The sequence below is a fragment of the Hetaerina americana genome, unplaced genomic scaffold, assembly GCF_022747635.1.
Source record: "Hetaerina americana unplaced genomic scaffold, ioHetAmer1.1.p SCAF_9, whole genome shotgun sequence".
Taxonomy (NCBI): domain Eukaryota; kingdom Metazoa; phylum Arthropoda; class Insecta; order Odonata; family Calopterygidae; genus Hetaerina; species Hetaerina americana.
The window spans coordinates 27,208,506-27,222,566 of record NW_027287538.1 but is presented as its reverse complement, the minus strand read 5'-3'; the positions used below and the strand labels follow the sequence as shown (position 1 = coordinate 27,222,566).

The following is a 14,061-nucleotide window of genomic DNA, read 5'->3' as shown; positions in this document are numbered from 1 at the left end:
ACTCCCCCACCCCACAGAGTGGCCCTAGCGTACGCCCCGAAATCCAAGCCATAGAGCCGCACGCTTTGCAAATCCAAAAAACCCTCTCTCCGTCCGCGCCAGACCTATTCCACCACCCCCCCTTTCGGTCCACGCCCCCCCCCCCCAGACCCAACCACCCCGAAAACACCGGGGTTCAAACAATTCCCCCACTCACTCACTCGTCCGCTCACTCTCCAACCCCGATCCGCTTCACGTGCACATAATTCACCTGCACGTGCTTTCACAGCCACCGTGTTATTATTTTTTCCCATTCTTCGCACCCATTACATACACACGCACGCACACACACACACACACAGGTCTATCCCACGCCCTCCTCCCTCCCAAGAGTGCCTTACTCTTCTTTTTCCGTCGAAAACCAGGTTTTTTTCCCTTCTCTGTGAAGGAGAGAGCTAATTTTTAAAATGTACCTTACACACCCCTCTGGACAAAAAAACACTTTAAAAAATGTATCCTCAGTGAAAGGTCCTCAAAACGAATCTCCGGAAAGAGAGGGTACAATTTAAAAGACGTTAAAAGCTTATTTATATATGTAGTATATATATTTCTCCCCACTCCCTCTCCTCCGCCGAGCTCCCTCAGAGAGCGGGTATCCTCTCCGACAGCACCCACCCTCGCAGACCGCGCCTATTTTTTTTTTGCCTTCTTTACATTGCGAACCGACCGCACGTCTTCTTCCAACCCCCCTCCCCTCTCTTTCCCACTTCGGACCTGTTCACAGACATTTTTGAAATTCCGAGATTCTTTCGCACCTGTCGAACCGGGAGCCATTGCCAGGATGGATACGATTCGCCCGGATTCCCCAAAGGGTCCCCAAAAATGTGGGCGGAAACTTTAGAAACGGGAACCATATAATTTCCACCGATGGGGGTTTAAACGGCAGAGTTTATAAACGCATCAGCTTGTGAGTAGCCGCCGGGAAGATTAAACTGTTAGCGGCATTGCTGTCGCAGCTGCGCTCCTCGAAGGACTTGCGAATGCATTGGAAAACGCAGGAGTTGAAAATTTTGACGATTGAATCCCATGCATTCCGCTGTCACTACTTTAAATCGCACCATCTAATTAAAAATATACCACACTGAACAACACTAGAAAATATTGCAATGACGTCCCACATATATTTCTTTATAAGTCTATTCAACGATAATCCTGATGTGTTTTTAAAATAGATGAATGATATTTTTTTATATTTCTTAACAAGAAGTGCCCGACTATCTCTGCTAATATTTCAAGTTTGCCAAGATATGATGGAGGTATTTCTCTATTTAAATTGTTTTAATTTCCTCGATCGGAAGCTATGTTTTCCTTAGTTTAAGAGTTCGAAATGTCAGATTGTAATTTACCGACTCAAAACCCTATTTCATTACATGAAACTGCTACTTTTTGTATTTCTTTGAAACGAACACTTACGCATCATACTATTCTATACTAACCAATTAAAATAACGCCACCATTGGAATGTTATCACGTACTAATGCGCGACATTAATGGTTTTTAACCTACCTATTAATCTAGCTTGAAGGTTACCTTAAATAATGTATGCCTACATTCCCAGGAAAATTATATGTATACACTCGCTGTAATAGAAATAAATAAATTAACAAATCACTTCGACTATGATAATCAGCTGTATTCCAGAATTTATATAAATATAGTTAGAGAGCACATATCAACATAATCAGGGCGCGTTTATTAAATAGCTCGAGTGAGAAAATAACTAATAAATATTCTCTTTTTCAGACAAGCTCAGTAGCCAAGTAGAAACTATGCAGTGTTTACCCAACGCTCATCCCAACTCCTTTTATTTAGTCATCAAGGATTCCTGATGTCTAGACTACCCTATCGAAAACGATAATTTTCTGGAGACTAAATTCTTCAAAGTTAAAATTAATCCTTCTTTGCTTGGGGAAGTGAGCAAATTTCTGTAGGGGAGGCCTAAGAATGTTTTTCTATAAAATGATGTCTGAAACTTTAACGCCAAAGTCCCCTCCTCCAAACAAGACACTTTAATTAAAGGTTAATAATTTATTATAAATCAGTGATGGAATTTCTCTCATAAAAGAACATCGCCCGCGTGCATTTAAATCTGCAAGGGAGACAGACAGGCAAAACAGTTGCGTTCCATTATTTTCCGCGGATTTTCCGCATCCGAAATATTCCCTCTCTCGCCGACATCACCATTTAATAAGCAGAATGTGAAATGGAAGCGTTTAAAAAGAGAAAAAAAAGAAAGGGGGGGAGAGAAGTCGTCCTACGGTTTTGCGCAAAGATTGATGGAGGCTATTCTGGCTGTGCGGGCCGCAGGGTCGGAAAATACGGGGGGACGGGTAGCGGGCGGCAGTTGGAGGCTCGGTTAAAGGGAGGGGGGGAGGTTAAGGGGCGGGGGGGATGTGGAGGGGTGGGAGGTTTGGGGACCAAGAAATTGGTCAGAATCTAGACTGGAAGGTGAAGGGAACAAGATTGCTGGCGAAAGTTACGATCCAAATGGACTCCCTCGCGTGGCGCGCTTTGGTAGAATGGGTAGGGCGGGAGGGCGGAGCCAGAGGGCCGACGCTAGCGCCATCCGCTGCAACGGCTCCCCATGGCAACATCTGTTTATAGACTCGCTTATTTATACCGCCGCAGAGAGATAGCGATGTGTGACCTTCCCCAAAAACCTCACTACTCTTTGCCTATACCGCCATCCCCCCACCCCACACTACTCCACCTCGTCCTACACCCTCTTATCCCTGCCTCCACACACACACAAACTCTCTCCCTGAGACAAAATCCTGCCTCCACGCTTCCTTTCCGAAAAGAGTCCCCAACTGTCTTCCGCCAGGCCTTAACCTTACCCAATCCCCTCACCCCTCCAAAACCCAGGGTCCCAACATAATCTTAACAAATCCCGAGCCTTCCTTTCCCCTCCTCTCTCTCTCTCCTGTTTTTTATGCCTCCCGACGTCAACCATATCGATGATGTTTTCCTTTTGCTTTATTTTTTTTACCACGGAAACTCTATTCCTATCTCCCGTTTATTCCAAGTCCCCCTCCTTCTTCCCTCCTCCGCCCTGTGAGTTTCATAAGCAATGCATTGAACCGCATAGAGGCCTGTCTCGTATATTTCTGCCCCCGCCCACACACCCCAACCTTTCCCCCCCCTCTATCCCCCCCTCCCCAAGTGGGTGGAAATTTCGTCCCGCAAAAGGGTGGAAATTTTCTGAACGGATTCAACCTAGCGTGAGGATTTTTCATATTTATTACTTGGGGAGCGTCTCTGCCTCGCCTTTTTTTGTCTTTTTTTTATATTACTGGAGTTCGTCGCATCGTGATAGGAAAACTTTTTGACAGTGATGAAACGCTGCAAGCTAACTTTTTCCTACTTTTGAGGGCCGAGGAGTACTTTAAAACATGCTTCTACGGTTAGAGAAAAAACATCATGCGGCTGTTTATGTTAACACAAGTTGAGACCACTGATTATGCTTGAAATTTCTCATTGTTCGCTTTCCCACTGAATTTAAGTGTAGTGTTTATTGAGACTGGTTGAAATAGTAGAAATACCTTCAGTGGAAAAATTTTATTTTCAATAGTTCTCATTTTCTGTAGTTATTCGTATACATTCGCTAAGGCATACTGCGGTGCCTCTGGTGAGTTTCTCGCCGGGTAAGTACCAGGTTGTTCTCTCCCAAACAATTGATCCTAAATTAAGCGATCCTTTCTCCACATTTTTATTACCTCGTCATCAAATATAGTATACACGCAATACGTGCGAATGAAAACAATATCTTGAATATTGAAAACAAAATATGATTAGTTATTTTCATCATCTATTTTGTGCTATATGTAAAAACTAATTTGTTATAATACATTCCTCAACAATGTAACCATAATAAAAAATTAACTGGACCAAATTCCCTATATAATGAGCCATTTCACTACAAAAGCATGATTACTCACACTAAAGGCTATCCCAAAATCAGAATCAGTAAAGAGGTTATCCATAGTGAAAATATATAAAGTTAATTATTTTAATTTCATGAGATCAATTAAAGACAGTCGGTATCTTACATACAGAAATAAAATATACAATCCTCCTCATACGATATTGATACAATTGAAATATATTTTTTTTATTTATGACTAATGCAGCATATATATTCCCGGGTGCCGAGGTGATACCTTTTGAATAATCATAAGTTCGTGGTGAAACTTTTACGATAATATTAAAAATAAATATCATTACTTTCGAGAAGGGATATAATTATTTGGAGAGATGCAATGGCTGACCCTCATTATGAAGTACAGGGAACATATTTCCAGTGTCGTCTTCGCTTTATCTAAACGTGATACCGTCTTTGACGCATACGTCGCTCTAGCAAAGAAAGTTCTCAAAATTGCGACCTCTCTTATGGATCATATGTATTTTTACTAGATACAGTTAATGAACAAAGCACATTACAGTAAAGAACTACAATTATGTTTTGAGAACAAACTCGGCAAAAATTTAAGGTCGTACTTAATATATCTATGTATTACAACTAACCCTGTGAGACGACGTAGAAGAATTCACGCTGTTTCGATACCGGATGTATTTTGGGGGGTCAAATTACGCACATTTAAAAGCCTTGGCACTATGAATCATGGTATGCCGTAGACGTGAGCTCGGAGTAGGATTTTAAGGACGGAGACACATTTCGCGTGATTCGATTTTTGCCCCGCATGATCCATAACAGTTGGTAAAAAGTGGTGCGATGGTTTCGAGGCATTGTATTACATGTTGTCACAAACGAATTAGAGAGGTCATTGAGCAAACTGCCAATAATCCTCTAATTATGGAAGCTTTCACGAAAATGCATGTAACGAGACCTAAAGAACATGAGGAATAGAAATGCTGTCACTCTAAATCGCCATATCTTTTAACGGATATTGCTATAACTGGAACATACCGTATATTACGACGGGGTCACGTAGATTCGGTAGCTGTTGTGTCCAGGCTTTTTCACACGGTGGATCAGGATTCCGTCATCTCCAGGTAGTGACTGAATTTTCCATGGTACTCAGGTTTCTATCGGGTAGACACAACATCAAAGTAAGTAGGTATTCCACCAGTGCGTTAAGACAGTGAATCGTGAAAATCGTCTCGCCTTTTGCTAAATTGAGTTGAACGCCGATGAAAAATACCTCTCCACCGTTCCTCAGTTCCACCAACCCTACAGCCAAATGATACCAAAATTCCAAACGTTTGGAAGAACCTACCTTGGATTTGGAGGGGAAAAACCATTGATCACATATTCTAAACTTCCGGAATATCAATTCGGAACGTAAAATAATCCTGGTCCAGGCTAACGATTTTTAGTCTGAAATATTTGCATTCAAATGCATATTAGCGGATGACTCCATTAAAAGCTACTGTTGTGGCATCTCCCGTAGTTTCTTGGAATTTGCCAAATGTTGAGCATTACTTATTACAAAAATTTTTTTTCACAATCTGTTGAGGATGATCATACTTAAATTTAGCATAAATCCCTTTGATATTAAGACTTACCTTTCACGTCTGGCTTCACAGGATGTTCGGCGTCCAAGGGTATTGTCAACCACTGATCAACAAGATAATTACCAGCGCCTGTGGTTTCGGTGAATTCCAGCCCAATCAATTCTCTCTCTCATTGAGCGAATCACTGGCATTATATTTAGTAAAATTTATTTTTACTTGTTTCATTCTAATCTTCCAAAAATCTCATTCAAGGAAAGGATTTTCTCGATCTTATATTGGAAATAATTCGCCCATAGAAAATAATACCAATTTTAAATCATGGCGCAAAAGAGCATTAAAAAAGTCTCCTGAGGAAATAAAGGAGCAGAAAATAAGAGCAATCACTAAATCATCAACAGTTATGAAGTTAGCCATCTCCAAAAAGTATTTTTCAATGCAACTTACGGCTATGGAGTTGATGAAGACAAAAATGAATACTTATGAGTTTAAATCTTGCACCACTCTTGATGCCAACTATGGGAATTGGAAGCCACCCACAGCCTTGTCGCAAAGGAGCATTTATTCGGCGTTTCTTGATTTGGAAGGACATTTATGAAAGGGGGAGAGACAAAAAATAAAAGAACAAATACGGGTGATTTAACAGCAAAAGTTTTTTATATATGTATAATTATATACAAGTCCCAGTCCGTTTTTAATTTTTTTATGCTTTTTCTCATGATACTTATTCATAAATTTTCATGCAACTCGACACTTTTTTCCACCATTAATCAAAACAACATAATCACAAAAAATGTTTTCTCGTATTCATTTGTATTTTTATACCAACTACAATGTCGATTTTCGACAACTCGTAAAAATCACCATCTTCCAAGATCTGCCGCCATTTCTTAAAAGTTCGTTTACCTCCGTTCGAAGTCGTAGAAAACATAATCAGGAAATAGGATTTAAAGGTTGAAAATTTCTGAGAAATAAGACTTAGCTATGCTTTTCTTTAACATTCACCGTTCAGCGGCACCATTCCCAACTTGTACACTTTGACGCAATGCAAACAATGTCACGAGATAACAAAGTATGCGTGCACTCAGGTCAGGAACATAAAAACACACTCACTTTCCAAATTCATCTTCAAACAGTTGGGAAGAAGGAAATCAGACGTCATGAAGGAAACAAATCATACACTGCGATAAATACTACACACCAAAAAGGTTTCGTAATCTTCTCTTTTTAAATAGTATAGCATCTTGTTAAAAAAATGTGTAGTTCCTTTTTTATTACTCTTTAGTAAGTTATTTCACTCTTTAGTCGTATACTTCGGTTACGTATCGTTTAGCATTTCCTTGAGTTTTCCTACCAATGAGAGTGAGCACACAGCACAGACTCGCCCACCAACTCTCGGCAAATGTCGGGGAAAGAGTTAATTTATGAAAATTGACAAAGGACGTGGTTGGAGAATATATCGCCAGATGACGCTGTTAAAATTTTTAACTCGCTTTCTCATCAAGCGATCAAAAAAGTTATGAACTATTATTATTTATAGTATTAATAGGGATAACATCGTATCAAAATATCTTTGCCACGCGGTACACTAAATATACATTGGACATCGCCCAAGACGTACATTACATCGTATACTTATGACCAACTCTTTCCCCGAATCAAGGCGAGGTCATTTAAGACTTGTATTGAAGTAATACAAAAGGAATTGAATACTTGCTCTGAAACCACAATTTTAGACATCTTGTGGATATTTAGGGAGTGAGCAGAAGATTTTGCCGGTCACTAACGTGTGTTTTCCAGGAGGATCGTTGTCAAAAGCGGACAAATATTCCAGATTTCATTTTATATAAAAAAGCACAACAGTTATAACAACTATGTATTTCTCTCTTTTCACAACAGCACAACCTTTGAAACTCATGTTAATGCAGAACATTACGCGGATTTCATGTATTGACGGAGAGGTAGGAGACAAGAGATAGATATTGGTAGCGGGAAAGTGGGGCCGGACGGGAGAAGAGGGGATAATAATTTAATGAACGAGGACAATTACTTAATTACTTAGAAGGGGATCTTTTCTCTGGACCGGACGGGTGAAAGAACATTTGTGAGGATTCTCGAAAATCATAACAATGATCCATTCGCCTGAAATCGAAAGAGGTCTTCTTCTGTAGTGGATACCTTCAATTTTCGGTAAGTGGATTCCCAAAGGTCTACAAAAATCTAAAAAATGCTTCAAAGGGTTTTCCTTTTTTTTTAAATGGTAGGAGGACAACTTTCATACCTATGCACTACTTTGCATATCTCCTTTCGGTAAATGTTTCATTATTTTTTTGGAAATCTCCGCTCATCATTCATGCCAACAACTATCTTTCATGCTTCTTCCGCAGGATCGAATTTTTACGAGGCCCCCGCGAGGGACAGTTTTGTCAATTTTTTGTTCGAAGAGGGGAGATCACAGGTGTTTTTCTTCCTTCCAACCCACAAGCCAACATAGAGCATTCTCTTGTTTTTGCATCAGAGTGGGCCAGCCTATTTTTCAACTTCAATATATATATATATAATATATATATATATATTATTATTATTACTACAAATGTTTTTATATTTCCTTCAGATCCAACTTAACTACCTCAAACTTCTTTCTGCGTGTCCTCATTCGTTGGGAGCTGAGACTGGCCACTGAGGCTTATGATTAAGTCGTCCCTTTCATTTCAAATCGCTTTCATTTACTTCCTTAACGCGCTTCGATGGCGAAACGTGAGAATTTCGTTGAGTGGAAACGATACAGAAATATACCAACAAATAGCTGGAAGATGGGGCGACGAAAAATGAATCTTCCTAACAGATTGGCGTAAAGTAGAATCAGGAATGGTGGAGGTAGATGATCACTTCAGTTCAATACATATGAAAAGATAATCGACTTTCTGCAGGCTCGGGGGTGAACAAACTAAAAAGGGGAGGCCGAACTCTCAAACCTTATGTCTCTTTCCCTTACGTCTCGTAAACTACTTTTAAATACGGCACTTTGCACTTTAAAATTTTTTTTTACAATTTCCTCGAAACGGAAGAATAAGCGAACAAACAAAATCTGAAGAATTACGATTTTCTTCGACGTGGACTTGTGAAGAAGATGGCGGAAATAGGAAGTATTGGTAAGAGTTAAAGGGGACACAACATATTCAACGCTCATGTGCACTCCTAAAATTCTATCGCTGTCACGCCCATTTAATTAATCACTGTGCGTTCATAAAACCTTCTTTTCATCGCTTCCAAAGAGTCTCCTTGTATTCTCCACGTTTCTTGAGGATGGCGCCCTCGTTCACAAGGTGTGGCACAAGCGTAAACTATGGAATCCATTTTACTTCCAAACGGGGATTGCACCATGTCCGTATTTCAACCTCTCATTAATTTTAATTCTCACGCCTTTTAAGATTCTTAAAAATTAAGATTTTTAAGATCTTAAAAAGAAAACACATCCACTGAGTGGAAAAAACACACTTATTACTCTTCAAGTGTTCCAGTTTCACCTTTGCAAGGCCATCGAAAAACAACCATACTCTTTTTTTATGTCTTCGCGGAGAAATTAAAAGTAATGCTTTAAAACAACTCATTCTCTCTCTCTCTGAATGAAACCAGCCGTTGAAAATTGAGCGGAAAACAATTCATGACAGCCAAGTTTTGTGATGGCCAAGAAATCAGTCTTACCACATACTACCACAAAACAACTGTTCGCGCGCCCTTCCTCCATTCATTCGGCTCTTGCCGGTGCACAAAAATAGTGCCACGTAGTCCACAATTTGCTTTTACGCCGACGGCACGGTTCCACAAGCTTCCTTGAGGAGGCAATACCACTTCCACTAACGACATCCAACACAATCTCACTTGCACGAATGAAACAAACAAGGGAATCTAACACACACAAGTATTTTCTTTTACAGGGATGTTTTTTTTCTTACCTCTGAGGAGTCTCACACTACTTAGAAAGCACACGGCGTGACGTCACCCTCTCCTTTTTTTTCTCTACCTCCCGTTGAGAAAACAAAAAGAAGTATGATACAAAGGAGAGTCTTCGGCCAAAAAACGCGCGAACGCCAACACAACCCTTCATTCACTTCATTTCACCTTCATGGTTTCGTTTATTTTTTTGAACACACAACACAATATATTTATTCACTTATATCTCGTATACTCTTCATGTTTTAAGAAAGTGTTCCACATCTCCCATGATGCATTAGACAAGACGTATATCGAGTATGAGCTTGATGTGTCTGAGAGTTTGTCATCACTTCGCCCAGGCTCACATGGAAAAAATCTTAACTATAAAAAAAGGGTTTTCAAGCCTAAAACATTTGAAAAACGACATTAGTTTGTGCCGTAATTCAACCACTAAGGAGACTTCTTCCAGCGACACGATAGGTTTTCCTCTTCGGGTATTATCCTCCGATTCCAACCAAGCACGGCTCTTAGTAAAAGCTTCCATCTTCCCCTAACGATGTAGACTAATTACTCTTTTTTTTAAGGACAAAAACTCCGTAGATCTACATTTTGGGGGAGGGTTTTAATAGGTCTTCTTAAGTAGTTGATCATGAGGCGTTGTTTCACCCTTTCATTGTGGTGGCACCAGTGTTCCATGGAGCGAAGTGATGCAGCGGCGAGACGACACACACATGACAAATCAATTTCTTTTTTTTAAGTTTCCCGTATACATTGTAAGGTAAACCGTTCCCCGGTGTCCATGGCTCACACTCCCCATCGTCGTCTCACGCGAGGGGTCGCCGCCGCCGGGGCACGAACTCGGCTCCAAGGGTCGATGTTCTCCTCACTCACGACGGAAGTGCCTGGGGGGTTGCAAATGGGACTAGCGCCATCAGAACATGACGGCGGGCTGAAGAACCAGGGAGTACGGCTGAAATCGAGACCAAAAAATATCGGATTTAGTGCGACATCTAAGTTTTCCGGCACAAATTCGTAGAAGTTGACCAGCTGTCTTCCACGGAAGATATTACATACCCAACAAGTATAAAAATCGTCACCGAGAATTCCTTTTATCTTAACTTAAAAATCGTATTAAAGCAAGATTGTAACACAGCTGCTTTAGGCAATAGAATCACATTAAAACTTCCAGCGGAATAAAAAGTTCAGATTTTTCAACGATCTCAGAAAGAATGATTTCCGACAGACATTGAAGCAAAACAAATATTAATGGCTTCACGCCGCGTCAGTTGCATCTAAACCCTTCACCAAAGAAAGTGGAATAAAACAAAAGCCAGCATAATGGGAGATTTGGATTCATCACTTCAACTCAAATCCAACCTTTGTGCCATAATTACTGGCGTTATTCCTCATAAAATGTTTTTCTGGAGGAGACATTATAGAGCGGCCTCAAAACAGCTGAATTAACCATTTTAAACTTAAAAGTTAACTGATTTATGTTATTACAATTTGAGATGCACAGGAACTAAAATAACTTTAAAATACTACTATTAAACACTCCATAGAGACAATTTGTCATAGATATATCAGCAACACATTAATTACGTTGCCTCCATCTATATTCACTCTTTTAATTCGAAGTGTCAATATGGTTAGGAAATATAATGGCGGTTAGCAAACAATTTTACAATTAGTGTGTTGGACAACATGTACTTGCCTAATTATACCCCAGTGTAACGTAGTCATTGAACAAAACAGTACAAGGAGCAAATTTTTAGTTAATATTTTTGTCGTGTTCTCTTAAATAGTGTATAGAAAAGAATGTTTTATCAGTGTTGAGTGCATAAAAACTACTCTCTTAATAATTGTGCATTTTATGTTTATATTTGTACGTGCAAAGTGAACTGGTAGCCCACTGGATAGAAAATGATTGAACCTTAGACCGAGGACTCCAGGGTATAAATGCCGGTGATCTCTCTCAGAAACTGAGACTGTATGAACTTTCTTTGATCTGAGAAATGGCAAATATACAGAGAAAGAAGAAAGGGACTATCACTCTGAATCGGATGTCGTAGGTTTTAGTACGTGGTGATCCATACCTTAGCAAATCAATCTAGTAATTCGAGCGCACACATTTGGTTAACTCCTTTCGGGGTTTCAAAATATGCCCGACCCCTTAAGCATTGACCAGAGCATTTTACAAAACAGGATGTGTGATTTCAAGAGTTAAATAAATATTCTGTCCACATAAGTTTATTTTTACTGTCAATAGCAGTAATAAACCAGTTAAAAGTAGGTTTTCTGGGTGGACTCAGAGGACCAGGACTGCCATTTTTTTACACCCAGGTAAGCAGTATTAAAACGAAACGCCCTGACATCCTACATATCAACAAGTCATTTGTGTCTAAGTTCATAACTTCATGATTTCAAAATGCCTAAAAACTTCTCCCCCTAATTTACTTAGCCAAACAACATTTTCACGTTCATCAGAGTGTTTAACATCCCGTTTCCCCGCGGCAGGAAAAGTACATTTTCACTTTCCCTACTATCTCATACACTTTTAAAACTCCTCATTGGATTATTGAATTTAATTAAAATGAGGGATTAATAAGTAATATAATTACGGAGTGCATTCGTATTACAAAACGTTATACATAATCCATTCCACTAGTAAAATAAATAACCCACAATACATCGCTTTGCAACACCATCAGGAACCCGTTAAGCTAAAAGTCAGATTATAAGTCCTTTTATTTGTCACATGAATGAGTCTAATGGTGGTAATAAATGACACCACACTTGTTATTCACATGAATTTCATAGCATGAAAAAATGTGAAAGTTTTACATTACAATTAAGGCTATTTTCAAATGATTTATAACTCGCCTTGAAGCTTTAAGTCCAAGAAGTTATCGACTAACGCGAGAGGAAGTGCGGTTGAGCATTTATGGTACTGACAATGTGCGAGTGTGCGTGTTTGTAGATGTATTCATCTATCAGTAATACCCAAATGGAGAACCAGTCTCCTTCAGCTCACCTGCTTTGCTCTAGGGATGGCGGGGGCTCTCGCCGGGGGACGCGCTCCGCCCCCGGTGTCCGCCTCCGGCCTCCGCGCACTACAGGTGGTGTCCGTAGTACTGAGGCGGGTAGTGGTACTCGTTGTGGAAAGCGGCCGCGGCCGCTGCAGCTGCCGCCGCCGCCGCCGGATCCCCCGGGGGCGGAGGGCGGTGGTGCATCATGGGGGGTCCGCCCCCCGCGCCTCCACCGCCGCCCTGCACCCCGTCCATCATGTAGCCCATGGAGGCCCCGTCCACGGGGCTGTACGCTCCCGACGGCCCTGCGTTCAGGTGGTGCGGGTGGTGCGGGTGATGGGGGTGATGGGGCGGCGGAAGGTGGTGGGGGTGGTGCGGAGAGAAAACTAAATGTCAACGTTGTCGTCGCCCCGTTCGCCATCCAACGGAGTGCTCGCCTCACCCCCTCCCCCGACCGTGGGGAGGGGGTGGGGCGAGGGGGAGGGGGGGAAGGGAGCGGGGGGACTGTGGTGCTGAGACCGTTTTCGGGCACTTCAACGCGCATCATCATGCACGCGTTCCCTCGTATTCGAAAAAATCGTCGGCGCAGGGGAATCCCAAAAAGAATGCGATGACGAAGGAATCTCCCCGCGTGAGCGCGTTCGTGAAATTCTGAACACTTACAGTCTCATTTTCTCCGAAACATTAACTGAAATTTCACCTGGGAACGCCAGTGCGTGCATTCAAACCCGCATTGAAGTCACCGAGTCGAACGGTCTTTAGGAGAGGGCATATCTAACTGGATGGGAACGGGGTGAGATCCATATGGGAGATGGGGTATTCAGAGTGGTACCCCTTCTCCCCTTAGATGCTCCAAACACACAGCATGTACGACAAAAACATTGGTGCTAATCATTTGGCCATTGAATCCGAACGTGAGCAACTCAACAGAGGGGATAGGGCGAGAAACGAATTCAGTATTTGCAGCTGATGAACGATCGAATTCAATCCAATTGCAAGCCTTAACTTCACGATTCCAGTACATTACTCACGATAAGCAACCAAAAGCTTATAGAAAATACCGGCGCATTAAAACTATGAAAATGTGTTAGTCAGAGAATGGAAAAATGAAGAGGCTGTAAGCTATTTTTCTAACAAGCAATACAACTTTCTAATCTGCTCAAGCGAATGCCTGTACGATTTAATCTTTTGGGACTTCATTTTATTAGCCCCCAAAAGACTTCCTGAAAAAAACCCGACTTCTTAATTTTGAGCAGTTTCTGGCACTTCAAATCAATCATAGAGATCGACTGTTATTTATTTAATGTACTAAAAACTTTCCTTTTAACCCAATAATATTGAGGATGATACTTGTGTTAAATTCAAGATGTCACCATTTTTCTGTGATTCTTCTCTTAATTGTATCAGATTACAACACAATACCACTAGGTACTAGTAGATACTAAAGAGAGAACTGGAATTAGCGATAACAAGAAAATCCCACAGAAAAAGAGTCAAACTATTCCTCCAACTATAGTACAAGAGCAACTTACTGTAAATTGTTCGAAACACTAAGCAAAACAATCTACTCCATAGTTCGATGGCG

The 14,061-nt window shown here is 40.9% G+C and overlaps 1 protein-coding gene across 1 annotated transcript in view; it reads right to left on the bottom strand.

The window, feature by feature from the left end:
• Positions 1-12,487: 12,487 nt before the first annotated feature.
• The window catches only part of hth (Meis homeobox homothorax), an 834,894-nt gene continuing 833,320 nt past the window's right edge, over positions 12,488-14,061 (bottom strand). Inside the window, exon 12 of the mRNA XM_071597689.1 lies at positions 12,488-12,862. Within this exon, the coding sequence (XP_071453790.1) occupies positions 12,561-12,862 (302 nt within the window). The 3' untranslated portion in view covers positions 12,488-12,560. The remainder of the gene's footprint in view (positions 12,863-14,061) is intronic.